The sequence below is a fragment of the Mastacembelus armatus genome, chromosome 14 (assembly GCF_900324485.2).
Source record: "Mastacembelus armatus chromosome 14, fMasArm1.2, whole genome shotgun sequence".
NCBI lineage: Eukaryota > Metazoa > Chordata > Actinopteri > Synbranchiformes > Mastacembelidae > Mastacembelus > Mastacembelus armatus.
Window position 1 is genome coordinate 10,620,956 of NC_046646.1, and position 27,913 is coordinate 10,648,868.

Genomic DNA, 27,913 nt, shown 5'->3' on the forward strand with positions numbered 1-27,913 from the left:
ATCTAAAAATTGAGACAGTAGAAATACACTACAGTAAGTCAGGTTTTTACACTGCAGTGATATTGGAAAGTACATCGCTTTTTATGGCCATTAAATAATATCCCCCACTCCAGTTGTGCCCGTGTATTCAGTCTGTGTTTTTGTTGGCCTCATTAGGTCAATGCTGGTCCTTTCCCCCCTCTGGATATTTTTCAGATACCATTGTTATTCCTCACATGAAACCCAGAAACATGTTTCTTTTATTGTAATTTAATGATTTGCATACCATGTACCCCATTTTTACTTAATGACTATCATTTTACACTCCCTTCAAAGTGAGTGAGGATGATTTGTTCATAGCGGTAAACATTAAAAGTGGAACTTTCATTGGCGTATCACATGCATTTAGTGAAAGATGCTTTCATCTGCTGTATCTCAGTGTGTGTGTGTGTGTTTGCATGTGTTCAGGGTTGGGCAGGAGATTTTTCTCTTTAATCTCCTAAATTACTCTGAACTCGCATGCGGATATGAAAACGTATAAATTACTACTGTCTGTAGTAAAAATGTTGTGAAGGGTGTGGGAGTGGAAGCTTTTGACAGGTGATGCTATAAAGAGATGTTTCCATTTCATCAGAATTTTTTGAGGTTGATTTCAGACGAGATTAATATCTGCTGTTAATGCTGACAAAATCATGTGAGACCTTTTCTAATTCGCAGCCTGACTGTCTTATTTGTCTTCTAAAGGCCTTGAGAGAAAGGCCCGGTCTGCGATTGTGAAAGTGAGGAGAGATCACCCTTGGCTCATTAATATTTCACCAACAATAGGACTGGGTGCCACTCATGCTCATCATCATGAAAATGAGCCCACACTGCTCTACTAAAGAACTATTTACTATTCAGCAGGGCACACCCGAGCCTTAAAGTTACTGAATGGCATGATGCGTGAAAATCTCTACCAAGGTCAGAGAAGTGCTGTGAAGCACTGTGAAAATTATCAGTGAAGCTGCAAAGCTATATAGACCTGAAATGGATGTTTATTCTAATAAAGTTTAAAGTCAAAAACTTCAAAACCAGGGATGGAAAATTAACATTTCAATTAGTTCCTGTCAAGAGCAAGGTGGGGTTTTTTTGTGATTACCTACATGTTTATTACCTTCCAGTGATTCCCTGCAAGTAATGAATCAATCAGCCCTGTCATATATTATCTTTCTGCACATGCACTGCTCGTCTCTTTAACCGATTTGAGACGAGAGCAATTTACCAAAGAATTCACATAAGAACTTGTTTGTGGGAACTTTTTGAGAGGAATCCTCTACATGAGATTTTTTTGTTCTTTTTTTTTTAACATGAAGTCAAATTTCTCCATGTTGAATCATGCATGTTAAATTGCATGTAATTTCACTTCACTTTTTATTTTTTTTTTATTTTTTGCTTTTATGTGGCCTCCCTCGTGCAGGGCGAGCCATGTAATTAAAAACATTGAGCCAGAAATACATATAGTACATACACAAGGCAATTTCACTACTTCCTGAACAACTTCTGTAGATAATTGGAGTTAACGAGTCAGTTAAGTAATCAAAGCTGTGCCGTCTTAAAGGGAACACCTATTGTGTGCTCTCAATTAAATGTACAGCAGCTCATTAGCCTTTATGAGGGTTTTTTTTTTTAAAAAAGGCTGGGAATTAATGACTTGTTTATGAGAGGCACTAATTAAGGAAGGAAGACACAGTCTGTAACTGATTGTGTTCAGTTTAGCCAGTTTGTACAAGCTGCATCAAACCAGGTGATGAGACAAACAAACCAACAGATGAATATTGTCATATATTTTTATTTATTAGATGTACATGTGGTTTTACAATACCATTATAGGAATATAATTTATGACTTTAGTTAAAAGGCTAATATGTTTTATTTGACATATTTATGTAAAATACAGACACATTAATGCTGTGTTATTTGTCTGAATCAAATGCTTTTTTTTTATATATATAATATACAGTATAAAGTAATATTAACATTTATATTGTAAAAATCTGACAAAACTTTACATAAAGTATTTGGCTCCAAGTAATATTTCATAGAGTAAGTAACGTATGAATCTTTTAAAATATTGGCTACTAAAATTTGTTCACTTTTTATGTTTTTTGACATATTAAGAGATGCTTTTATTGTCGGAGAAAAGTAAAACTCACAGGAGAAATACAAATTTATAAAAAAGGGGGAAAAGTTATTGGTTAGAGCGCTAACACGGCATGCAGAGATCAGCTTGAGATGTGTAAACAGTTTGAGCTTATAAGAAGTAAGAAATCTTGTTTCTTAAAAATGATACTGTAGTTATTAACATTATATTTTGGTAACAGAATGTGATTGGTGTAGCTTTGTCTATACGGAGCTCCCTGCGGAGAGCCACTGACACATTGTTCAAAATATTTTCCATCTCATACTGGATGAAAGATCAATACAACTCATGAAGTCGTTCATAAATTCACCTCTCTCATTACTGAGCCCTCGGTTGCTCCAAGATGTCAGCCTTTTAATGAGAGCACCAGTTTATTCATCTTCTCAAACGTCCAGCCGTTACACACCATGAGGCCGTGTGTCATGATTTCAGCTCCGGCTCCAGTAGTGAGCAGCTCTGGTTGGCTTGTAGGTGTCTGGGTGCTCGCTCAGTCCATGTCAAATTTCAAAATGTCACCCAGTGGTCCCTCAGCTCATGAACTGTGTGTATCCCTCGGCACCTGTTACTATGACATCCATCCAGATCCTCATGGCCTCCGGGGACGGGGCCACCATGTAGTAGAGCCGGTCGTGGGTTTTCACACAGAAGGTCAAAGACGGGTTAGGGCTCTGGAGGTTCACAGGGAGAAAGGGAGACATTTTAGATCAGGGACTGCAAGCTGCACCTGTTGCATCTTTTCCTGAGACATTTGTTAGAACAACAATATATAGTCTTTAGCAGTCTAATGATCCTTTCCATGGTTCTAAAAATATCTCCAAATTAAAAATATTGCTAATTTGGTAGCAGGACTTTTTTTTTTTTTTTTACAGTTTCATGTTTCAGCAGCTGAATTTCTGACAATACTTTCACACTTAAATTATGAATGACTGTAGAAACATAGTTTTATTCTAAAATGAGTCTGTCTGCTATTTTAATAGAAAACTAAATTATTCATGTTGTTAAAGCAAAGTTTATTATTGGTAAATGTTAAAATTAGTTGTTTCAAGACCTCCATTAATAAATGATGGTCTTGAGTAAATAATAAAATACTGAATATTTTCTTCTCAGTATGAATTAATAAGCATTTAGAATTAAAAGCCTTCAGAGTTAAACCAGTGACATGTATTAATAAACTGAAAAATGCTAAACATTCATGCAAACATTGTATAATACCAGATGATACTGGTCTGAACTGTAAGCAAAGAAAGGCGTATTTACCTTGGTGGCACTGCGCAGATGATCATAATAAACCTCTTCAATCGCCTGAAAGTAAATGAGCCCTTTCAACTTGGTCTCATGCTTGTCTGAGAGGAGAAGAAGAAAAAAAAAAAAATATTAAGATACATTACGTCTCGTACTGATGCAAGACCTGTACGAGCGCAACCATCAGGCAGTACAACCAGCTAGTGATGTAGGGATGCATTTCATATTTGTTTTTTGGTCAAATAACAATGCACTGCTTTAATTAAAAATGTATTACTATTTTTGGACCCAGGATCACGTCTCTATAAATGGTAAATATATGGTCACATCTAATATTTCATATGACGGTGCTCTCTCAAAAGATCCAGCCTCATATGTTTAATAACATTCCTGACACATTACCCTAAAATAGGGGCCAACATAGAAAAATGTCTAACAAAAAGAATAAGTTGTACATTTCCTTGATTAGGTATACATATATAAGAAGAAGAAGAAATAAAACATATGTTTTGTTGACGGGTCTTATAGAAAAAGCAAACCCTTCCCAAGTATATAAAGTTCTATGTAGTGAGTCGGGAACTTCATTTCACTGGTTAATCCCAGCGGAAACACAGGTAATTAAAGGATCAGGGGACATAAAATTAAAACAACGCAAAATACAGGAAGATGAATAAAACTGAATTTAGTAGGGCATTTTAATAGAATCTAATAATTTCGAACCACAAACGACTCATTTGCTCTTAAAACGAAAATGTGCGATTGAACATAACTCTTTTTTTTTTACACTTTGCTATTAAGTCCAGCGTTCTTCCTTTGGGACAACTTTTCCTTTGCCTTTCCTATTAGTGATGACTTCACTGAACATGTCTCAATAAGCCTAAAATTGCTAGAGGGTCTGAGCAATTCAGTGATGAATAGCAGATACATATAAATGGATAAGGATTGTTTACTGTAGCCTAATTGGATTGTATTTAAGACAGTTTCTTATAGCTTTTGAAATGTACAATTTCCCTTAATCTTGTTAGTTTACATCTGAATCCTTCCATAAAATCAGGTGTAGTGTAAGTGAAGCAGAATACATAAAAAACCACTTTAAAGGGGAAAGGTGTTAACTCTTTTCCCCAGAAACACATAACCCATGAATAGACATGAGCACTGCTGTATCAGAGTAAAAGTTAATTAAAAAGTGCAAGTCTATTTCAAGCTATGCCTGAAGTCTTTACCATCCTATTAATCTGACTTGTTTTCCTCATTCGTACTTTTTGGATTGTCTCTGTTTTTTTTTAGCCTTTCTCCTGCTGGCAAGGTTGAGGTTTTTTTGTAAATCTTTAAAAGAAACGTCTCCTTTGAATATAAGATTTGATCTTTCAGTTCAACATTTCCCCTTAAGCAGGTCAGACCTTGGGTCCAGTCTATAGGATTGATGTTTTCTACTGACTTCAGGCAAATCACTCCATACTAAAGAGTTTTGTATGCATGTTATAGGGGAACCTGTGGATCATCAGACGCAGTCACTGGACTGATGGGTTTTTTCCAGGACTGGGGCTTGCTTGTAGGTATTTCAGACTTTTCTCTCATCTTAGATTCATTTTCTTAAAATCTCCTTCAAGTGTTCTGAATTTTGGTCTTGTTCAAATAAACAGTGGTCTTTTCTTTTTGTCTCTTCCATGCACGCTGGAGCACCAAGCTAAGAAACAAACACCCAACAACAATTAAGGGAATTCTTTTGAAATACGTCCGACACTCTCCTGCTTTCCCTAAGTCAAATCTGCTTAGTAATGAGATAAATGTTTTTGAAATGTGAGTTTCGTTTTATTAGTCACGAACAAGCCAGGAGCTAGCCTCCTCCCTAAGAAAAACACATCTTGAGAAAGTATTGCATCTTATTTCATCACCATCATCACCATCATCTTCGTCAGGAGTGAGGGGGTGAAAAGGCTAGGCAAGTGAGTGGAGAGAGCAGCAAAGAGAACAGGGGCGACAGTAATGAAAATATACTTGGATTCATTTTTGAACTTGATTGTAAAGTAATGTCTCAAAACATACTTGTGAATTATTAAGAAAACTAACTCTTCTCGTCCCAAATTCAGGGGACAGACTGGAACGACAAACGGATTACAGTTTTAACAGACAAGAACAAGGCAGAAAAACTCCACTTTAATTTGGCTTTGGTTGATGATGAGTAAAAGCTGGTTGGGACAGATGTTGGGTTTACTACTGAAGAACAGAAAAGTCTCAGCTCTTCTGACAAATGTGCACTGACTGAATAACACAGGTCTCGACCCACCTGAAAACTTTTCAACGCAATGTTTATACATACTAGACACGAGTGGATTCTTCTGTGTCCAAATAGGTTTGTCCACATTAATAATCTGAAGGCCGTTCTGTAAATGAAAACTTGACGGGGATGTGTGTAATAATGTTATTAATTCTTTATCCTGCTGGTGCAGAGGCCACTGAGAAGTATAAACCAGAGGCTGCAACATTTAGGCCTCAAGGGCAAGAGGGAGGAGGAAGGAAGTTTTTGTTTTGTTTTTTTTTTTCTTTTTTTGGCAGCTACCGAAATTGACTTTGAGAAACAACAAAGCAAAGTCTACAGAGAGCAGTCAACTGCTCCACAAAGCTTAAAAAAAACAAAACAAGTTCTACTACATACTGTATGTACTGATGCATCACAGTTATCTCCCTTTGTAAATTAAGCCCATGTAACAAATTAGCCATAATAATGAAACAAATATACCCTCAGTAAGGTAGATGTAATGTCATCCTCACCCACGTAATAACAGAAGTTCCTCTTGAGACGATCAAAAACGAACCAGCGTTTCTTCCAGGATTTAATTTTGCCACCCATCTTCACCAGGTGACCCTTGCACATCTTCTCTGTGAGGATGACGTAGGGGCAGGTATCTATACTGTGGCCGGATGACTCCACATGGGCACGCAGGTCAAACTCCTCCTTGCGGTTGGGCAGGTAGCGCGTCATTGGTCGGGCCTGTGAAGACAGCGTTTCATAAGCCTTCCTGAGAAAATTCACGGTCTGAAAGTGTTAGGATGTGTCAGGCCTGACTGCTTTATTTTTCTGGTACTCTATCGGTCAAATCAAATCAAGTCTCTTAGGATTTAGGACTTCAGAGGGTCAAGTCTCAAGTTAGATGTTTTGTAACTGAAACCCACATTGACAGTTTTATTTACGCCACTTAGAAGCAGCAGAAACAAGTTGTAACAGTGTACAACAATAGATTAACAACATTAACATTAATCTGGGGTTGTGCTTTCTGGCCACCTGATGAATGTAAATCCAATTTTCATTCCAGCTTTAGCTCCTGTTCAGTCTCCTGTGGGAAATATCCAGCTCTTTGGTTACATTTACCTCTTGAATTTGTATGTGAGCATAAGTATTTACTCTCACTCACATGACAGCAGTTGATAATTAAACACAATCAACTAAGATTAAAGCTTGAATTTTGTGTGAATTATATTATTGTCCTCCCTCCCACCCATTTCTCTCTCTGTTCTTTCTCTCAGCCCCCACCCCACCACCCCACCTCTCCATTTTCTCCACTCCCTGACAATCTTTGATCTTCTCATAAACCCAGCCTCTCTTTGGTGTCTCTCATCCTCCCCTCCAACCCTCCCCTCTCTTCTTCCCGCCACCGTCTCCTCTCGCTGTTCCACTGACCTGGGAGAAGTGTTTCTCTCTCATCTTCACCTCCTCCTCCACCAGCCTCTGCCTGTGGGCCGTCTCATCCTGAAGCCTCCGCTCGGCCTCCTCTCGCCTCCTCCGCTCCTCCTCCAACATCTGCCGCCGAGCCTGCACCTCCCTCTCCTGGGAGCATCGGGAAAGGAGACAGAGGAACAGATGGGGAGAAGAGCATAAAAAAACAACAGGGGGAACAGGGAGAATATGTTAATGGTAGGCAAATATTGCAATACAAAGTGGATGAGTGTCAGAAGTGGCACATGAGAATTCAAGTCCCAACTCAGGGTTTTGTAAAATATATCCCTTAAGTCTGTATATAGAAGTATAAGCTTTGCTGATGTAAAATGATCCTTTGCAGCTTTCAGAGCCTTACACACAGGTCTATTTTGTTTCAATATGAAGAAATAATACAAAAGTTAAGGTTAAGTGCTTACAACTTTATTTCACCACACCCTAAGCTTTGAGTATTATATGCTGCGTTTTTAAAGTAACCTGAGACTTCTGCAATAATTCAACGTTACGGTTGATCAACTTTCAGCAGAACTGCAATGTTTGGGGATTATGTGGACACATCATGTAGTTATCCAAGTGATTTTATTATTGAATGTCTTAGTAAAATGATGAAATATTGAAACATTTTAAAGTTTATTGCACTCAACATCATTTTGATAATTTCATATGTGCATACACTTGCCACGGCCCCAATTTACTTACCCCTAACTCCTAAATTCTTATGGTTGTTTTTGGCTGAAATGTGAAATATAAATATTATCAATTAAGGGAACTTATCCATCAATGCTCACTACTATAAATATATTAGTGTAAATATTAAATATTAGTACACAGTGCACACTATTCCTTTGGGCTGAAACTGATGATTGTTTTATTACTCAATCTGCCATTTCTTTTCTTTTATCATGGATCTATTTTCTTTATAAAATATTAGAAACTAGTGAAAAAAATATGAACATGCTGAATTTCCTTCAGCCTGCAGAGATTAATTCTCCTTAATTTCAGCTTGTTTTATTCAACCAACAGTCCAAAATCCAAAGATGCTGACACAAAGAAGCAGGAACTTGTCACATGGGAAGAAATTTTGTTTTTGAAAATGACCAACATAATTATCAAATGGTTACAAAATAATTTACTGTTAAATGTTGGATCAACTAGTCATTGCAACTCTAGCAGAACTTTTCAAAGGAGATGAGGTTCTGGAAGTGATGGGAAACTGATGTCCAGTCGTGTTAGGATGGTGACAAAGGTCACTCCAGGACTCTAAAGTTGGAAACTCACTCGGTTTTCAATGAGCCTGGCTTTCTCCTGCTGCGCTTCCTTCAGCATCTTCTCCATCTCTTCTATCCTCTGGGCCTCTGACCCACAGGCGCTACGACACAGAGAATGAAGGAGCGTCTGATGACATGGCTCGACATGAAAAAAGTAAACAGACATGCCTGGAAACCAAACACTGAAAGCAGCAGGGGAGGAAGACAAAGGTTTCTTCATAAACATCATCAGCCACGTCTTCGAATTTAACTTCATGGAAACACTGAAAACTTGAAGAGGTTGGCATGGCAACAGCCAGTGTACTAGTAGTCATGGGAGCAGACATGTAACAAAGCATGTTGTCACGGGAACAAAGCGCAGTGACCCTTCTCCTGGGAGCCGGGGCAGACTTGAGTGTTCCCATGGAAACAGAGCCAATTGCTCTTTTTCCAGTCTCTCACCTTTCTGGGGTACATGCGGAGTTGCCGGTGGAGACGCTGGTCTCCATGCTGTCTGAGCTCTCCAGGCTCAGGGTGTCATACGCTTGGTTTCCACTCGGTGGCGACTGATGATGCAGGATGGAGTGATGGACTGTGGGAGACACATCTGTGCAAGCAGAGAGAGCTGTCACAGACTCACAGTGCCCTCTGCTGACAGTGTCAGGAGCATGTTCATCAGAGCAGACCTGACACCCTGGTGATATTCTGTCCCTGCACAACAGACTATACCCTCCCTCCATGTTCCAGACTAAATGACCACAGTTCTCCTCTCTAGATGTTTATCTGTCTAAACGTCATGTGAGCATGTCGGATGAAGTCCTCCACTGTACCTTTACTCTGCAGAGCCAACTGCCTCCTGGATTCCATGTCTAAAGGGTTTGACATCTCTCTCACTACTAACCCCTGAAAAACACACAGCAAGCATTGAACAGTGAACTACTCAGATGATTTGATCACAGTTTATGTGTAAAAGCTGATGTGCTCACCCTGGTGGATGCATTTTTGTCATGAGCAACACCACTGGAGTGTGGCAGGGCTGCAGCACTGCTGACATGAGCGCACGATGTTGCTCGACCAACCTCATCATCTGATTTGGACTTCAGTAGCTGAGGAAAGGAAGGGAGATCAGGGTATCATTTAAAAAAAACTGAAGTAGATATGCTTTTGCATAAAAAAAAAAACAAGGACTGAAAAAAATGTGGACTCGATTTTGGTGTTGTGACTTATCACCTACTGTACCCAAATGTACATGTCTGGGGGAAAATATGAGGTCTGAATGCAGAAAACAGAACAAATGAACAGGGTTAGGGTTGTTGTAGTGGCCTCAAACTTCTTCTGTAAAATCGGTAATTTGGTAAAGCCTACATCTTTGGTTCTCATTTGCAGTAGCAGTTTTACTTGAGTTTGACTTAAACATTTTGACTTTTATCCTGCCATGCCCTCGTCAGAAGAAAGAAAGATTAAATCTTGGATGTCAGCTTTGTCTCTAAGACTTGAAGCTCACTGATCTGACCTTTGTCCTAACTCCTTCAGTCTGTCTTTAGCTCCATATTATTACTGGCCTTTTACTGATTCTCACCTCTGCAGCTGAGCCTAACATTGATTTGTCAGTACTGATGCTGTATGTTAGAAATGTTATCTCAGCTGGCAGAAGGACTTTGTGTCAGTGGTCACACTTTTACCTACTTTTTCCAGCAGTTACCAATTGAAGATTACACTTATCTCAGCATCTCTCTTTGACAAATCTTAACACATTTCTTCATAAAATGTTAGATGTCTCAATGACCATTACACAGTTACAGGAACAGGAGAGGTTTCTGTCTTGTTTTGACCACTAGAGGCCCTCCTAGTCATACAAATGTGGACACTTGCTACTGAGAATTACTTCAATCGAGGAGTTCTGGCCTGTTATTAGGGCCCTTTTTCCGGGCACTGAAATAATGCAGTGAAAAGCAGCTGTGATGATAAAGCAGTGAGCAAGAAAGGCTGGAGAATTTACCTGCCCGTGTCTGCGTGTGGAAAAAGACTTTGCAGGGAGCGGTGGAGGACATGGCTGTGGCTCTCCAGCAGCCATGATTTCCTGGTACCAGAGCTCGAGATTAATAGGAGGCATTGCATTCCTGCTCAGATCAGGCTGGCTCTGAGGTGATGACAAGCATCAAGCCAATGGGGGGGGGGGGGAAAGGGAAGCAGTAAAGCAATAGCATCACTAACAACAAGCACCAGGTAGGCAGGAAGGGAAGAGAGACATGAATCAGTCTGATCTCAAGTTGTGACAGTGAAGAATTCTGTCAATGGGTGTCTTCATCAATTAGGAAAAACAAACCTGTGTAGAAAGAAAGGAGGAAGGACCACATGCAGCTGAGTGGCATGAGAAGGTGGACTCAGAGGAGGCAAGTTGGAATGATGGAACAGAGGAGGCAGAGGCGGGATCAACTCTCTGCAGCCCAAAGATCTGACTCAACTGGCTGAGTGTGATGTACTCCTTCACACAAACAACCACCCCATACACACACACACACACACACACACACACACACACATATACATTTACAGAACAGGGAGAGAGTGGAAAGTCGAAAAGAACGTTAAGAAGCCACATCTGTAATATATGAGAGAGTATTGCAGAGAGCAGGCAGGGTGTCTACCTCGCGTGGCAGAGCTGGTGCTACAGAGAGGGAGATGCAGTGGAGAGCAGCAGGAGAAGAAGAGTGAGGCTGTGCAGAAGCATTTCCATACATCTTATAGACGTCAGCCAGCCTGAGGTACTCCTACATCAGCAGCCAAGACACTGGGATAAGAAGGCTTAACATGGCAATGGTCAGCACTTAGAAAAGTCATGCAAAGATACATAAAGCGAACATGACAACACAACTCAACTGTCCTCTAAATTTGAAATATAGATGGCATTCAATTTACAGTTTAAAGGTTGGTGTTAGTTTGGGTTAAAGACTACAACTCTCCTAAATTGCTTTAATTTAACATGCTATGTCCAGAACAGCAGGAATCTCACAGGAGTCTGCAAGCTGGCTGTAGTTTGTCAGTATAACACCATAGCCATTTTTTTATTGTAGAAACCACAGCACAGACTTTTGGGATTTGTTAGGTTTGGGGGTTGTGGTGTTGAGATTTACCTCTTGCAGCCTAACAGGGCAGAGTTCAGGGGAGGGGATGTGAGAAGAGGAGAAGGAGGCAGAGGAAGGACAGGGGCTATGAGGGTGACCATCCACATAAAGAAGGTCAGGTTCGCTGATGTGAAGCAATTCCTGTTTAAAAAGTTAATCTGTGTTTTTTTAAAAAAATCTATTTTTGCAGTAGATTTCCTTCAGCTGGTTGTGATATCATGTCTCAACATTTCTGCTCACCTCTTTCATGCTGCTGTTGGGCTTTGGAAAGTTTCTCCCTCCTGTCAAGGTGTAATATCTCTTTTCCAGGGCACACAACCTGTCTTGCTCCTAGGAGGCAGAACCAGCATGGACATACAGATGTGTTCAGCATTAGTCACGACTACCAGTGTGTCACTATATGAAACGCAGCTAAGACTAGTGTCATTGTAGAGGCTAACCTTGTGTAACAGCTGCAGAGTCACTGTCCTGTCTTTAGCCATCCTCTCACAGTCCTGAGCTGCCTGTAACCCCAACTCCTTCACCTGAGCTTCCAGAGCAGCCATCCTCTCCTGAGAATCAACAAGTCCATGTCACAACCGTCATGTAATCTCATGCTGGTTGATCATCTATTATATCATCATGATCATCTATTACCTTCCTCTTGGCCACACTACAGTGATACTCAGCTCGCTCTTGGAGAAGCTGCGAGCTCTGTGTCTCCTTCTTCTCGTCCAGACTGCTCTCCTCCTCCAGCTGGCAGAACTCTAGCTCCTCAAACTGCTTGGTCCCAGACTCCAGAGCTTCAGCTTTCTGTCCACATACAGACAGACTGTTTAAAATCACTGAAACAGAGCTGTTACAGGATAAGGCTTTCAATATTCTACATCTTTCTTATTGTCAAAAAAGCCAATGAAAAGATCAAAACCAACAATGAATTGTGTTGCCGTTTGTTATCCACAAACTAAATACTATATTAAAATACATTATGCAAGAAGCCACCACTGTACCCAGGGTGACGTGTTCATTCACTATAATGAACTTGGGCATTTAAATATACTTTGCCTCTATCTCACATACTCGCTAGCGATTAATAATCCACGGTTGGAAATCAAACTGAAAAAAGCCCGGTGAGGTCTGCAAGTGATGACCGCTGGACTAAAACATTGGTTTTAGTGTTGAATTTGTTCACAATAAGAAAAAGGCACGAAAATAATCACCCGATACTTTAAAATTCATGATGAAGTAACAAACATTTCATCCTATCACATCTGACAAGGCTCTGCATAAAAGCATTAAGTGGTTGTAGGTCGTTTGAGTCATTCATAGTAAATTTTCAAATGCAAAAGGCATGCAAACTTTCAGAGCAAAGCTGTTAATAACATTATTGATTATTTATAATTGTCACAGTCGAGCATCCACAATGAGGGAATGGAAGTGATTAAACAGCAGTCTAAAATTTCTACTGGAGTAGCAAAAGCGATGTCCATTGTACAGTCATACTTATAAATGGCATGGCATATAGAATTATTTTACATTTATAGGGATAGTGTAGTACTTTTCAAGTTGGTGTTAAAACAATATTGAGGTACTTTTATGGATGTGAGAGTAGATCTTAGTTGTGGTCATTTCTCGTGTTCTTCACACTGATCCTGAATGCAAAAACTCACTCGCTCTGCTACAGTAATTCTAGTTAGTCTCTTCTGCAGTTGTATATTTAAGACATCCTAGTGAGGTTCCCAGTGGTAAGGTTCAGGGTTACTTTGGAGAGTAGGAGAAGTGACCACGACTACTAAGACCTATTCTCACATCCATAAAGATTTTTCAAAATTCTTTTAATACCAGTTTGAAAAATCCCCAAGTCATGAAGAGCTACAGCAGAAAAAGAAAGGCTGGAAATTTATGAGTAGCTCTGGGTGCTTCAAAACAGCATTCAGGGTTAAGTCTGTGGCTGTTTCTGTGAAGATCATACAGTACTGTGGGATTTGATATATTATAACTCACTGTTGCCAGCCAGTGGGCTGCGTGAGAACACTGACCCTGCTGAGCTGCTCCTGTAACTGTTCCCTTAGAGACAAGGGGCATTTATCAAACTGCCTCTTCAGCTCATTGTACTCATTCCTCTGCTTTTCCAGGACCTTCCGCTCAGCCGACACATTAGCCCTGCCCTAAAAACACACAGAAACACACACATGCGTACAATTGGGTCCACATTCACACACACACACACACACACACACATCACCGAAAGGGGAAACAGAAAAAAAAATTCACGGACAACTCAAATCCATGCAGCCAAGCTTTAAAGTTAAGGCAAATAGTATTAGTAGAGGTATTAGCCTGTTGCAGCGGAGGTGGGGTTGACAGAAGTGTTACGTGTTAAATGCTGCAAACAAAAAAAAGTATGTGCATGTCTGAATCAACCTTTAAGTGCTGGTCATTTCCAGAGAGAAAGCTTGACATATGTTAGCAAGATCTGTGCTGTTTTTTTTTTTTAACCCAAAAACTGTTGTACACAGTTTGTGTTTAAGGACGCACTAAATAAACAGTGCAGGTCAGCTGAGATGTCAGAAAACAGTCTACAGATACTTTAGATTTAGATTTGCACATCTGGGAAGGAGTGAGTGCTTATATATTCAAACAAGTTCAAGAGCATTCACGTGCACACTGTGTATATAAGAGGAAAGGATTTGAGCAAACTGACGGTATTTCCTGTATCACAAGGGTTAGCTCTGGATGCCCACCTTTTCCTTTGCTTTCTGGGTGGTCTTGTCCAGCTGGCTGAGTTTGAGCTGCAGCTGAGAGATGATTTCATTTTCAGCCTCCACCTGTTCCTGCTCTGCCCGTCTTTCTGCCTGCAGCAGGGCTTGCTCCATCTCCACCTACAGACAGGTATGGAGTCAGAGCCCGCAAACCACGAAGTGCTGCCATGCTAAATAAGTACCACTCAAAATAAAGGGGAGGTGGGCTATATTTTTGTATACGTGTCTGCTGACCTCCTGTTTGGTCTCTCGTAGCAGCTGTTCCAGTTCGCCAGCTCTGTGCTTTAAGTCATCCACCCTGGCCATGATCCTGTTCCTCTCCTCCTCCAGAGAGACCTGATCCTGACTGGCTAGGAGCTCATCACACTGAGGGCAGAGTTAGGTAAAAACTTCCTCAGTGGAAAAACACAAATACTGTAATTACCTCCACATTTGCCTGCCAGCATGAATGTGTTTATTACCTCTTGATGTGTGCTCTCTGTGCTGCTAGATTCCTCTCTCTGGGTTTCTTCATCATTCTCTCTCTCCCCCTGCGGTCTGTCTACTCCCTGAAAGGCCATCCCCCCTCCTGTGTCTGAGCAGTTTCCTTTAACACTCCCCAGCAGCCCGCTCCTCACCACCTCTGCCAGGTCCACAGCACCGTCGTCATGATTATACTCTGCACACAGATTCAGGATGGTCTCCAGCCTCTGTCGCTCCTATAGATGTGTGAGACATAAGCATGCTGTCCTATTTTACAGATCACATTGGGGATTAGATTTAACTCTGCTTGTGTGACAATGTCCCATTTAGGCAGCTGTCCTGCAGACACCGGGACTGGACAACTATAGCCCTTATAGCAGGAGGTCTGAGGCCGATGTAGTAGAAATAGTCAAAGAAACACCCTTAATTAACCACAGTCCTCTCAAAACTGGAAATATTTGGAATCTCAAACCAACAGCTTTGCCTCTTTTCAGACCTGGTGCTAAATTAACTTTTATGTTGCATTTCATTCTCTGCCCTTATATGCCCTTTACTTTTACTGTGGGATAAAGTGCAGCACTAGTTTCTAAAGTGCAGCACTACCAATGTGGGTAGGCTGGGTTCAGTAAAGTAAGATAAAAGCCTGTATAACTGTGCCAACTGTGCCAAGAGACCAGTGTGTCAAATATAGGGCATTCGTTTTCACTAAGAGGAAATCCTCCCTTTGTCTCTCTCATCTGTAGGTCTGCTATTTATCTGCTGCAAGGTGCCCTGGGAAAATGAGTCTAAAGACTAATAATAAAGGAAAGTTTGTCATTTTAGGTCATATTATTATGTGCTTGCTTGCAGAAAGTTAAATGAGAAGTTAGGTAGCACTGTCATGTCTGCATGCTCAATATGAAAGTAAGGAGATATTAGCATAGCTTGGATTGAAAACAATGAGAAACAGTTTGTCCAGCACCTCAAAAAACCCTACTATCGTCAGATCATAGCCAGAAATCACTGAAAGCCTGTAACACCAAACAACAATGGATGGATTTTCATCTTACAGCTAGATAATAGTACATTGGTCTGTGCTTATTAAATAGGGTGGCAATTAATCCACCCTAGTAAAATGGGTGGTTGTTGGATAAAATAGTATTTGCATGTGTTGGCTGTTGGCCAGTGGTGGAAGTCAAAACTTGAATGCGGCAAAAAAAAAAAATAATAATGCCATCACAATTGAAATCATGTAATCAAGGAAACACCAAATATTAAACATTAATCATATCATCACAAATTAAAACATCCTTTGGCTAAGAAATATCTGCTTTTTTTCTCTCTGTATCTGCAGCAGTAATGTCTTACATTGTCCACACATGGACAAACCACATGACTCAACACAAGGGTAGAGTAACTTTGACACAAACAAGTACATATTCAGCCTAACTCTTATTTGTCACCAGAAACCTTTTGGTGCCAGAAATAGTCTGTGGACATACAGGGCTAGTAATGACCCCCCTGTGTCTGTGGTTCTTTCAGCTGTCAGCAGAGCCTGACTGGGCTGTGTGCTGAAGAATGATGGGGGACTTGGTCTGTGTGACTTGAGGATGGATAACAAGTATGCCTATGATCTAGTGTGGGTCTGAATAAGAAAGAGCCTTCGCTCATCAGGGGCAGCTTTGAAAATAAATGCCACTGGTCCTTTTGGTAAAGATAGGGTTGTGCAATAACCACCACACCCTCCCCTCTGGACTTTAAGACTTGTTGAAGAATGTTCACCCCGTGCCACTCGGGCCACATGCGCTGCCGATTCCAGTAATGTTCAGGGGAGATGAGCTGGTGGCTGTGTGCCAGGAGATTTAGACAAGATATCTGAATGCAGACATGGTGTCTGCTATGTCACCAGCCACAGCTCCACCTCCACTTAACTGTATATTCATATCCTTTAAAACTGTTGTGTTTGTCTGAACTCATCATTGTGGTCATGGTTCTTAAATAACTAACTAATTGAGCCAATTAGTCAAAAATTTACAGAAAAGCAAAAACAGTGAACACTGGCAAAAGTTGTGCAATTAATGGAGGTTAGAGGTGTTGGTAGGTGGATTTTTTCTTTCCTGGTGCTCCTTTGAGCAGAGGCTGATAGCTAACACACAGTCCTGTCCACTAGTTTTGATAGTTTACTCTCAATGTCCAACGAGTTGATTATTGCAAATTTAAAATGTATATAAAATATACCACTACACCAGAGCAGCAAATATCTTTCTACCTTTCTGATCAAGGTCTACATCAGCATGCAGATATGGACTGGACTTATCACACTGAAGTTATTTCTTACTCTCATCTCCTGTGAAGTAGTTTGATCACTTACCAGTTTCTCCATTTCCTGCTCACGCAGTCTCTCCTCTCTCTGCCAGCGGTGGTATTCCAGCAACTCATCCTCGTTGTCACTGATCTCAGAGATGCTGTTTTTTCGTTCCCGGGTATATGGTTTCACAAGACTGTGCTCCTGGTTGGAGCATGATCCTGTCACAGTCATGCCAGAGGTTTTTCTTTGGTTACACGGGCTAGCGAGAGGAGACAAACCAGAAAAAGATCCCAGGCCTGACATGATGGAGCCTCCCGGGCCCTGCTTTGACTGCCTGTTTCCAGGCTCCTTCTCCAGCCCACAGAGTGGGGATGGACTCTGGGCATACATTGCTCTCATGGCTTCTGCTTTTGTTGTGAGTTTGTGTTGACCCTGTGGACTCTCAGAGGCAGGTATAGCAATGAAGCCAGACGCTGAGCCCTGCAATCCTGGAGTTCCTCGGCGGGATGTGTGAGGGCTGGGAGGAGGAAGTTCTCTCAGGCTGGTGGATCCGGTTGGCTCTGCAGTCCTGAGCCTTTGAGGGACATCTACATGACAGAGATACTGGCCCTGTTCTCGCATGGGACTGGGGGGTCTCTTCTGTAGAGAGGAACCTTTTGCTCGTGGGCTGGATGGAGCTGTTTGGGAAAATTTGACAGAGGATGATTTGGAGTTTTCTGTGCCCTGTCCTGGCCCCCTGCTAGGGAGTGCGGGGCTTGACGTGACCTCTGCCCTTACATTCCTCAGAAGTTTTGGGCTTTCCTGAGCCCTCAGACCACCACTAGTACCGCCTGAGGTGACAGAAAATGAGGTCCGTGGAAAGGGGACAGGACTGGGGTTGGTATGAGTGGACCTGGCAGGTACCGGAGGGGTTTTGTTGCCAAGGTTCTGGCTCCGAGAGCTGCTTGTTCCACTAATAGAGCCCTCTGTGGTGGAGGTGTTTCTCCCGTTAAGCGTGTTTGGAGGAAAAGGCTGTGTACTAGAGTCTGATGATGACAAAGTCTTCAGCATCAAAGAGTCCTGGAGGTTTTCTGCTATCCTGCTGATTTTGGAGTCGCCGTTGCTTGAAAAAGACTGGTGGTTGCCGTTCAGGACACCGTGGGGGCCTGCAGAAGGCAGACAGTAACACTTGTGCATAAACATTCCTGTTAAACAAATAAGCAGGCCGTGCACGCTTAAAAGAAAAACAGTTGTAAAAACACACATGAGCAAACACACAATGGGAGGAATCTGTCCTGTCTCATCTTTATGCTTTTGACATCTACCACACCTCAGGTCAGTGCTGTCGGACAAAGGGGGCAGCCCATAAAAGGAGAACTACACATGCCTTAACATATTGTTTCCCACAGACGTTTACACACAGGAGTTGTTCTGGTGATAGATGCTCATGTTCTCCTGTACGAATCAAACGTGGTGGTCGGGATGTTATGCCCCTCAGTTGTGTTGTAATCCTACAGGGATCTGGAGCTTCTAAATTTAAAAGCCGCAGCCTTATACCTCATTCAGAGCAGATGAAATCAGGGCTGGTCAGGAAAGAGTGGGCCATACACACTGAGGAGGGTGTGGTGGTTCTTACTGAAAACGTTCAGGCGCTAACAGCCAAGTCAGTAAGGTCAGAGGAGAATGGAGCCTAAATATCATCAATAGCACAAAGAAACGGTTTCCAGAATAATGTAACATGTAAATATAAGTGTAGGAAGAAAAATATGGTCTAAAAACTGGTGGAAAAGATTACAACAGCCATTTGTCACAATGGGGTCACATCTTGAGTTAAAACCACACATTTAAATGAACCAGATCATAATGTAGGCCATAGATAATTAGTTCTGAACAAGCTATTTCTAGATCCTTTCGTGGATAATAATAATTAATATTTCAGTCAAGCTCCAACACCAACTGGGCTGGAGAAATGCAAAACAGCTAGTAAACAGTGATTTGAGTCAATCTATTCAGTTTTGAAAGTTACAAATCATCTAAACAATCAAGTGTTTACTTTCATAATGTGTACTGTATGCAGTCTCTAACTGTTTGTGAGGATGTAAGCCCTGATACATGGACATACTGAACAACTAATTATATATAATTTGATCCCAGTATGTCATCCTGCCCAGACAAATATTCAATTTTCCTCAACTGAGCTACATTAAATTGTATGATTCCTGTTTAGTATTAGGGAGACATCATGTAGTTGTCTTGTACAGTAAGGCAGAATGTGGCTGGAGCGACTTGTGTGAGGAGCCCGGAGCATTTGCTCTGCCCAGAATAGCCGCAGAGAAAACCGTGCAACCCTCATGCACGCAGTTGTCAGTGACCGGCTTATTTCTGGACCATACTGTATAAATATCAAAGCAAGCTCTTTACCAGTAGGAATAGTTATTGTGTTGCTCGGTCCCTGGCTTCCTCCAGGCAACATGCTCTTCATCCTCAGGGCCTCCTCTGGATGGTTGAAGCGAAAAAAAGCAGACTGACCAAAACACAGCATGCACCCTGCCAGGAGAGAAGACCACATGGAAAGAAAGGTGTCAGTGATGCATTAGTTATTTTCAGAGAGGCAAAGTATTCACACCGCTGTAAATGTAAATGCCACTAATTCCAATATAATCATCTATAATGGCAGAAGTCAGTTCGCATTTTTCGTTTAAGTTGTGTGTGTATGCAAACAAGTTGATGATGCTGTTGAACTGCATTCAGTAAACACAATCAAAAATGTAAGTATACAGATGGATTATTGGGTCAAATTTCTTTAAATAGCTGCTAACATTAAATATTACACTGAAATAAGAGGATCCAGTTGTAAATGTGAAACAGACAAGGCAGAAAACCTATATCTACTGCTGTTGTTCAATAGGTAGTCAATTAGAGAACTTGCTCAATTACAGCCTTTAAAGGACATCTCCTAATTTAATTATTTGTGATGGCAACATCTCCCTAAGCGTATTGACTCGTTAGCCGATGTTAATCATGGAGTCATTAAACTCACGTGTAATTGACCAGTAAGTGAAATCAACAGCTTTTCCTATCCCTGCATTTCCAGCAGTTTTCAGGAGTGCCTGATGTATTTCCTCAGACTGACACGCTGAAGTTTTGTTTCCAGTTATGGATATTCCACAGGGAGTTTAGTGTTTGTTTCCTCCTTCAAAGCAAAGTCAACGTTGTTCTTTATGCTGTAAAAAGAGCACTTCCCTCTGTTCCTTGAGTTGTTTTAGTCAGCACTTCATGTCTGTCCTTTGAATGAAGCGAAGCCTGAAAGTATTCTTGTTCGGCAGCTGCAGCCTCCACACACGCCGGCTGATAACCCGGCTTCAAATGACATTCTGGTGTAGCTGCTGGCCTGGATCCCATGGAGAGGGGACTGAGAGGGGTGGGCCTGTTATGCTTTTTTTTTATGGCATGTATGCTTATTACTGAAAGGGCATGGGATTGTTTTGCTATCGTGAAGCAACTTATGTGGTTTTTTTTTTTTTGTTTGCTTTACCTCCAGTTCAAATATGTATTGCTCAGCAAAACTCAGGATCTTCTTTATCAAAATACTGCAGTCATTTATTTGCATTCATTTGACTTTCACTGCTAGTCCTTTAGTTACATGTTAATTATGATGTAATGGATACAAGATTAAAGCTATCACTGTGGCCATTTAAGCCTGTGGCTGTTCTACCTTGTGTGAGGCGACAGGGTTTGGTGATGGCAAGGCCATCCATGGAGCACTGGTTTCCACATGGGTACAAGGTGATGCTGCCTGCTTGGTTTTCAATGTAGCAGTGCTGAGGTGCGATGCCGGGGCCCTGCAGGGGGATGTCGGTCCCCTCACTGCCCAGCGTAGTTCTCCCTGCAACGAGAAGAAACATTTTCTGAGCGCCGGTTACTGGAGATCCACGTGGAACACTGTGAATACTTTTGTGAACTATTCTTAGGTTGCAGTTCAAAGCCAGAGCCGACTGGTGCTCATGTCAGAGGTCAAGGCCACAGGGGTGGAGTCGCAAATGGAGTCAGCATGTGATTGAATGTTGGACAGCAGGTGTTAGACCAGAGATGTGTTTAGTCTGGCAGATTACAGGCGACCTAACGTCGGGAATAATATAACTATTTACTATGTATCATGTGGTAATTTGATTATCATTTCCAGTCAGTCATTGTCCAAGTGTATGAGATATAACCAAACACAAACACATGCATAATGTGTTCTTATTTCGTAGCACACAGGAGGTTCAGCACAAAGAAAATCCCACAAGGCTATATTCTGGGGCACTACCGTCACACCCTCGCCTCTCTCTTTTTCTCTGTGGTGTCTGGGCTCAGTGCGAGACAAATGGTGTGAGACAATCACCAACAAGGGTGTGACTGCAACTGTGGCAAAGTACGAGTAGCAACAAGATGGTTAGAAGGTAGTGTGCCATCAGTTCTCACCAATTCATCACTCGTGACAGGTTGTGCTGCTTACTTATTAAAGAACAATTGACTTATTTTGAATAACACTTATGGAGGTGTCTCTGCTTTTTATGGCTCTACCAATAACAGATTCCACATCCTGTAGTCGGAACCAACATGTCTAGGCTGATACAAACACATACTGTGTAGAAGTAATGGTGCAGCAAGACGAGGCAAGACTGTGTATTTAACAACCTGTTAGTTAGTTTTGAAAGGTCCCTTTACCCAAGGACATGAAGATATCCACGAAAAAAATGTAGTGCATAACTTTTAGTGCAAACCAATATTTTAAATTAGCATAATCTCATGATGAGCATAATATACAGTATACTTACATTTTAATAAATACTAACCCCAGTACATACTCTTAAAACCACACACACGCACACACTGGTCCTCACCTTCTGGCAGTGGAAGCAAAGTGATGGCTGTGCTCAGTCGTCCACTTCCCAAACTGACCAGATGGGGGCGCTCTGCCTGGACTTTTAGAGACTTGCCTGTCTCGATCAGGTCTAAAGGAGTGCTCTGTCAAAACCAAATCAATTGAAAAACATCATTACATGATCCTAAAACTATGTTCTACACACACTAGCTTATTAATTTTTTTTTTTAAACTGGAGCGGACATCAGATTTGTAGCAAATCTTTAAAGTGCATGAACATTCAAACAGCAGAACCTAAGTATGTATCATATGTCCTTGATTCAAACAGTATGACACAGTACTATGACTTCTGAATATATCAAGACTAGACCATTATAGTATAAAAGTATGTTAAGTGCCACATTAGTAAATACAGTAGATTTTATATACCAGCTAATTAATATTCCCTAGACATGTTTTAAATGTCTCTGAAGACTGAACAGATTGTAGTGAAAATGTCTTCCATTTAAAGTCAGACTCATCTGCTAAACATAAAGACCAGTACAGCAGTTACAGCCAATATCAGAGAGAATATTTTGTATGAAACGACTCACCTGTAAGACCTGGTGCGTCTGTCGCCCATGTTCCACTTTACTCCTGTTCATGCGCTCCATGTCAGCTGGACTGTCAGAATTATCGGACACATGAAGATCCTGATGCAAACACGCACATAGAGAGAGAAAGGCCAGCACACGATGAATGAGAGTACTGGGAATACTACTACTACAGTTGTACTACAATAGGAACAGTGCTTTCCTTAGAAAGCCTCATGCCCTAGTTGTAAGCCCATGTGACCAAACCATTATACTGGGCAATTGTTTCTTCAGAACTAACTAGACAAAACAATTCATCACAAAACCTGGCAATGATCTGTGCCTCAGTTTTACAGGGCTCGCTGTATGTCAGCACAGCTGTGCTTTTCAGTTAGGTATGAACCAGCTCTGCAGGTGAAGTTACACTTCAGGGTTCGGATTCCGGCTTCCTCTGCACAAGATGAGTCACTGTGACTCAGACACAACTACTCTCACACTTGTTTGCAGACGTTTGCTGCAGATAAGATCCAGCTGTCTGCTCATCGCACTCGCATCAAACGAAACGGGAACAACAACCCACGAGGACCAGACAAGTCTCTCACAGGCGCACACGGAGACATAAGCAGTCCAGATGACACACCATATTTTTCCTCTTTAAAGCTCTTATCCACGTCTTTCTCCATCACCCTTATGAGTTTCCTGGAAACAATTTAGTATCAGCTCAGCATTCCTAACTAAACAGATATAGACACAACAGTCTAGCGTCTGTGTTGTCTGAATAGGAGGCTTCAATTATGTAATGTTTTACTCCTCACATATACAGGAGATGTGGAAGAGATCTAGCCTCTGATGATCTGGCAGGTTAGTGACAAGAAAAATAACAGAAAAGTCCTGAACTTGGACTGAAGATATTGGGACTATGGAGGCAGTAACATGATTCATGTTATTGTCATCAAACTGTTCAATTACCTTTTGTCCTGCATGTAAATTATTCTGGGTTTCCCTTTAGTTTCTCACCGTGTATGTCAGGAAATGACCACATCAGCCCATTCACTCACCAACACATGACTACGGCTTCAAATGAAATGCTTGAGCTCTTTGTTTCTTTGTGCTGACACCTCTTTTATTATTAAAATTCATGAAAAAAATACCCCAAAACCATCCACAGCTGAGATGCTCCAAGTTTAACTTGGGCTGTTTGAGACAACTGGGCGCTTCAAGCTGCATCTGATGTCACTCCAGATGAGGCTGCCGGGTGAAACCACACACATCTGACAATCACGTCCAGTGTGTGAGTCTCAGGGAACCTAGTGACACAGAGAACAGACTGTTCTTTCTGTTTAGCTCTGACACTGGCCCGCTCACGCCTCCGCTGTCAGCCCACCGGCCGTCAACACTGGCCCTCTTTGAGCCACGCACTCAGACACAGGACAGGATAGAGTGGGCAGGGTAACGCGTCTCACACACATGCTCCTGCTCCCACAAGCCTTAGTGATTTAACGTACACACCCAGGCTGGAGAATAGTTTTAATGCCTGAAAATGCAGGCCCTGCCACTGTAACCTGTCATTATGGGGGTAGTTATGCCCTTCAGAGTTGCCATGAGCCTCTGAAAATAGATACCACCAGCCGCACAGTCTGGGCTGCTACTTTTAAAGAGAAATGACTCCTGTCTGTTACACTGGCAAAACACAAATGACACTTTGAATTTTACATTTAACATGGTCATTTAAAAGAAAAGAGAGCAGGATTTTATAAAGGATGATCTAAAAAATATAAAGGCAGAAAACACTTTAAGAACACAATAATGTTGGCAACTAGAGTTGAGAGTTTACTTACCCCCCTGACAGGCTTCTCATTTGTCTTTTACAGAGTCCAGACAACAGCTAGATCCATGAGTTCGTCTGAAAGTTGTTATTCCATTGAGAAGTGTCCACATTATTGTTTATGTCTTGCTCCTAGCTTTTTTCATTCACTCTCTGAGTTCCTCTGCTATTTCCCTCCTCCCAACCCCTTCTCCTCCCCATCCCGGTGCAGAGTTACATCCCAGACACACAGCAGAGGGACACCCAGCCCATTGCCCACCAAAACATGCTCTCATTTCTCACTGAAAGCCCCGATTTTATCCCCTTTTTTCTCTTTTTGGCAAATAAACTACACAAGTAAAGAGCTTCACTCTAACTTTGAACTCCAGTTACAAAACATAACATAAGAGAGGCGTTGGGTCAAAGTTCATATCCTCCTCTGAGATGTATTCACTCCTAATGCATTTCCACTGAGCGAAAGATCAGTTGATGATCTGAGGAGCATTGTCTGTGAGTAAAACAGGTGTTAGCAGCCTGATATAGACAGGATTTAACACGTGAGTAGGAGACAGAAAAGGACGCGTGTCCTCTGACTTCCTGATCCAAGCTCTGTGCCACTGATGTAACAGGCTGGAATGAGGGTGCATTTCCATCTCTGGAAAACTGTTGAATAACAATTTATGATTATACGACACAGCACAGTGGATTATAAAGCACCCACTTGTTGTTATAGCAGTGATTATGGGATAGAAAAATACTAAGTTCCACAGGAAGGGAACACATGTGAGCCATTTTTTCAGACGTCCCACAGGAACTATCTGGCTATGAGAGAGAGAGAGAGTGAAGGAAAGTGGGAGAAAGTCTCCACTATTGATCTCTGAAGGCTTTTCCCATGGTCTTGGGCCAGAGTGGAGAGATGGAGGAAATGAAACAAATGAGTCACTAAGGAAAACACAACACAAACAAACGGAGGCAGCTAAGAAACCAGATGCACATGAAGCAAAGTCTGCAGAGAAGTTTGATGCTGTGAGTCAGTTTCCCTCAGTGATGATGTGGAGGTTACAGCTGAGGGGATGAAACGTTGCCTGGTGCTCTTTAAATTGCTGTTTGGAGTGAAGTTTAGTCACATTACTTGTCTGTCTGCGGCAAAAAAGCTGATGTCGCTCGTTGACTTTGACGCGTCATCAAATAGACTGTAGTTTCCTCACCCGTATCTCGTTTATTTTTGTGCACGTCAACATCTTCTCGTGTGACATCTCATTTTATTAAACTGGAACACTTGCATCAGCATAGCCATTAAAAAAAGTAAGGATGTTGCTTTTTTAGGACCAAATATCTACTTTGAAACAACAACATAAATCTTATTTTTTTTAACTACATTTTATCAGTTTTAGGGGTTTGTGCCATAGAGTCTTCGGTGTTCGTCTATAAAAAATACAACAAACTAGATATTTTCAAACCTCCATCCAATAAAGTAAGATGCAGTGCAACAGAAGAGCTTCATCTAATATTCTTATTACTTTTCTCAGTGATGCTCTTTGTTACTCAAATAAAATAAATCTGTTAAAAGCAACAATTTAATAACAGTGAGTTTAAAAAAAATGATGCATTGGAATATAAACATGTTGGTCTGGATAGTTTTCACTGCTAAAATGCACAAAATGATCCAGATGGATTAACAATCAATATTTACATCTGTTTGCCTTCACATTTTAAATGTTAGCCAATATTATGACCTAATGCAACTTTATTTTCCTTCTACGTGGTCTTGATTGTAGTCCTGGACTGACTGTAGTGATGCCTCAGCATTCAGACAGGTTAAAATCCGCTGTGGGAGGATGATAAAAGTTCATCACTACTGGCAGATCTGTGTATTTACTGATCGCACTGGTGTGAAGATTCTTCCAAGTCCTGAAATACGTGTCCAGTGGGAAGTTTGGATTGGTCAGCTTCTGTGCTATAAAGTTACAGGCTGTTATGCACTGTCAAAAGTGTGGAGCAGTTCTCTGCAGGTCTCTGTAGGGTGCCTGAACATGATGTGAGAGGAGAAAGAAAGCTGAAAGAAGCGAGGATAGTAACAACTGTGCACGTGGTGACTCAGTCAGGGATCAGTATAAGGAGACAATATTAGAAACAGGTAACATCCATGCACCTGAAGGCTGATGGAGACTGTTTTTATCACCGTTCTCCTCTTACTAATTCACAAAATAGGAATTACCTTGTATTGAGCCTCTCAGGATGCACTTCCTCTCAGGCTGTGCACAAATCGTGTCTCTTCTGCTAACAATGACAGACCAAAACGTGACCTTTGGCACAACTTTTGACCTAAACTTAAACATAACGATGTGGAGGTACGGACGCTAAGAGTGAAGCTGCATGAGAAACCCAGCAACACATGTTTTGCTTCACATTACACTCAAATTCTCATAGTATTTATTGCGACAGTACAGGTAGCACCCACTCACAACATGTGATCAGTCAAATGCCACTCCGATAAGACATGACCCCAGACAAACCAGAACAAATCAAAAAAACAGGGAGATACTGGAATTCCCAGAACATTTCCCTTTAGCTTCCCACCAAATACATGTCCTTGTTCCCCTTCTAACATCTGTCCATTTGTCTCTCATAGAAATATGTTCAAGAAAATGCACATAAGAAGGAAGAGGAGGACATGAGGTATATTTGATCTGTTTCTGTCACATCAAACCAAATGGTTTTTTTTAGTATTTAAAAGTTAAAAATATACTCACTCAGGCACTTGTCCACATCACACTTCGGCCAGGCAAATACTTCATCAGCCTGTAATTCCAAAGCCTACATTACTGGACGCACGAGCCCCAGAGGCAGCCCGATCTCTCTCTCACACACACATAATAGTGTCTGTTCACAGAATAGGAGTTGGGTTTGCCTCTTCTCTCTCCCTCCCAGCTCCTATTGCTTTGTAATATTTATGTTATAAATGGATGTGACCAAACACTATAAAAGGTGAAAGCAAAAAGTAAACTACCTTATTATCTCCTTCTCTCTCCCAGTCAGTTTTTCTCTCCATGCAGCATCATGAAGCAAATATTTTTGTTTCTAATTACCCGAGCTGGCTGGGAACATCTTATTGTCTGTCAGTGTAGAGATTGAAGCCACCAGAGACGAGGCATTTTTCCCAACTCTTCATGAGAAAAGCTTCCCAGCTTTCTTCTCCAATTTGGAAATATGCTCTGTCAGTGCTTCACTGCTGCTGAAACTCAAACACTCTAAGTGTATCTAAGACACATCTTTCTGCTGGGTCCACCTCCCCATCTTTGCTGACTAAAATCATCTCTCTGTCCTTAACGTTGCTCTCTGTTCCTCACCAGGCAGGATTTTTTTTTTTTTTTTTTAGATTTCTAGATTCTTCAGATTTTCTCAGAAGTACAGAACATACCCAGTGAGTACCTAGTGTCTTGAATTTTTTCTCTCCCTCTTTTAACTTTAATACCTTTTTGTTCCACTCCCCAAGCTGTAACTAACACAACATGGAACGAGTTTCTTCTGAATGAGTCACTACAAACTTATTTGTTAGCCAACATTTTTATGCAAGTGACATTTTATCAATATCTGTGTCCCTGTTTCATGCATATAATTACAGAAATAATCCAACCACAGATAGAAAACGCAGAAGTAAACAGAGAAAATCTGTGTTTGCTTTGCTGTGTCTCAAACAGCTGAGAAAAGCAG

At 41.3% G+C, this 27,913-nt stretch overlaps 2 protein-coding genes across 15 annotated transcripts in view; one reads left to right on the top strand and one right to left on the bottom strand.

Moving 5' to 3' along the window:
- Window positions 1-5,919, top strand: part of stk36 (serine/threonine kinase 36 (fused homolog, Drosophila)) — a 71,913-nt gene extending 65,994 nt beyond the window's left edge. Inside the window, exon 21 of the mRNA XM_026329286.2 lies at window positions 4,886-5,919. The gene's annotated coding sequence lies outside the window, so the exon portion shown is untranslated. The remainder of the gene's footprint in view (window positions 1-4,885) is intronic.
- On the bottom strand, window positions 1,932-27,539 carry phldb1a (pleckstrin homology-like domain, family B, member 1a). 14 transcript variants are annotated; one of them, XM_026329272.1, is made up of 27 exons: window positions 27,210-27,539; window positions 26,953-27,001; window positions 24,234-26,226; window positions 22,417-22,515; window positions 21,843-21,966; window positions 20,672-20,842; window positions 19,378-19,503; window positions 17,041-18,122; window positions 14,690-14,926; window positions 14,463-14,594; window positions 14,211-14,348; window positions 13,506-13,634; window positions 12,124-12,279; window positions 11,928-12,038; window positions 11,728-11,817; window positions 11,497-11,628; window positions 11,011-11,133; window positions 10,689-10,847; window positions 10,362-10,502; window positions 9,349-9,468; window positions 9,193-9,265; window positions 8,825-8,969; window positions 8,394-8,484; window positions 7,080-7,226; window positions 6,173-6,392; window positions 3,416-3,501; window positions 1,932-2,826 (listed from the first exon to the last, which is right to left on the bottom strand). In XM_026329272.1, the coding sequence occupies exons 4-27, from the start codon at window positions 22,474-22,476 to the stop codon at window positions 2,686-2,688; spliced, it is 4,134 nt and encodes a 1,377-aa protein (XP_026185057.1). In that variant the 5' UTR covers window positions 22,477-22,515; window positions 24,234-26,226; window positions 26,953-27,001; window positions 27,210-27,539; the 3' UTR covers window positions 1,932-2,685. The 14 variants fall into 14 exon arrangements, with proteins under 14 accessions (XP_026185057.1, XP_026185055.1, XP_026185060.1 ...); XM_026329270.1 differs by adding an exon at window positions 26,418-26,476 and having other exon boundaries at window positions 26,953-27,539; XM_026329275.1 differs by lacking the exon at window positions 24,234-26,226.
- Window positions 27,540-27,913: the final 374 nt, after the last annotated feature.

Coding starts and splice junctions, on each gene's coding strand:
- phldb1a (XM_026329276.1), bottom strand. CDS start 22,476: ATGGAGCGCATGAACAGGAGTAAAGTGGAACATGGGCGACAGACGCAC. Junction 9,469..10,361: donor CCACACGCAGACACGGGCAG/GTAAATTCTCCA, acceptor TCCTTTCCTCAG/CTACTGAAGTCCAAATCAGA. Junction 2,827..3,415: donor ATCTGCGCAGTGCCACCAAG/GTAAATACGCCT, acceptor GTGAACCTCCAG/AGCCCTAACCCGTCTTTGAC.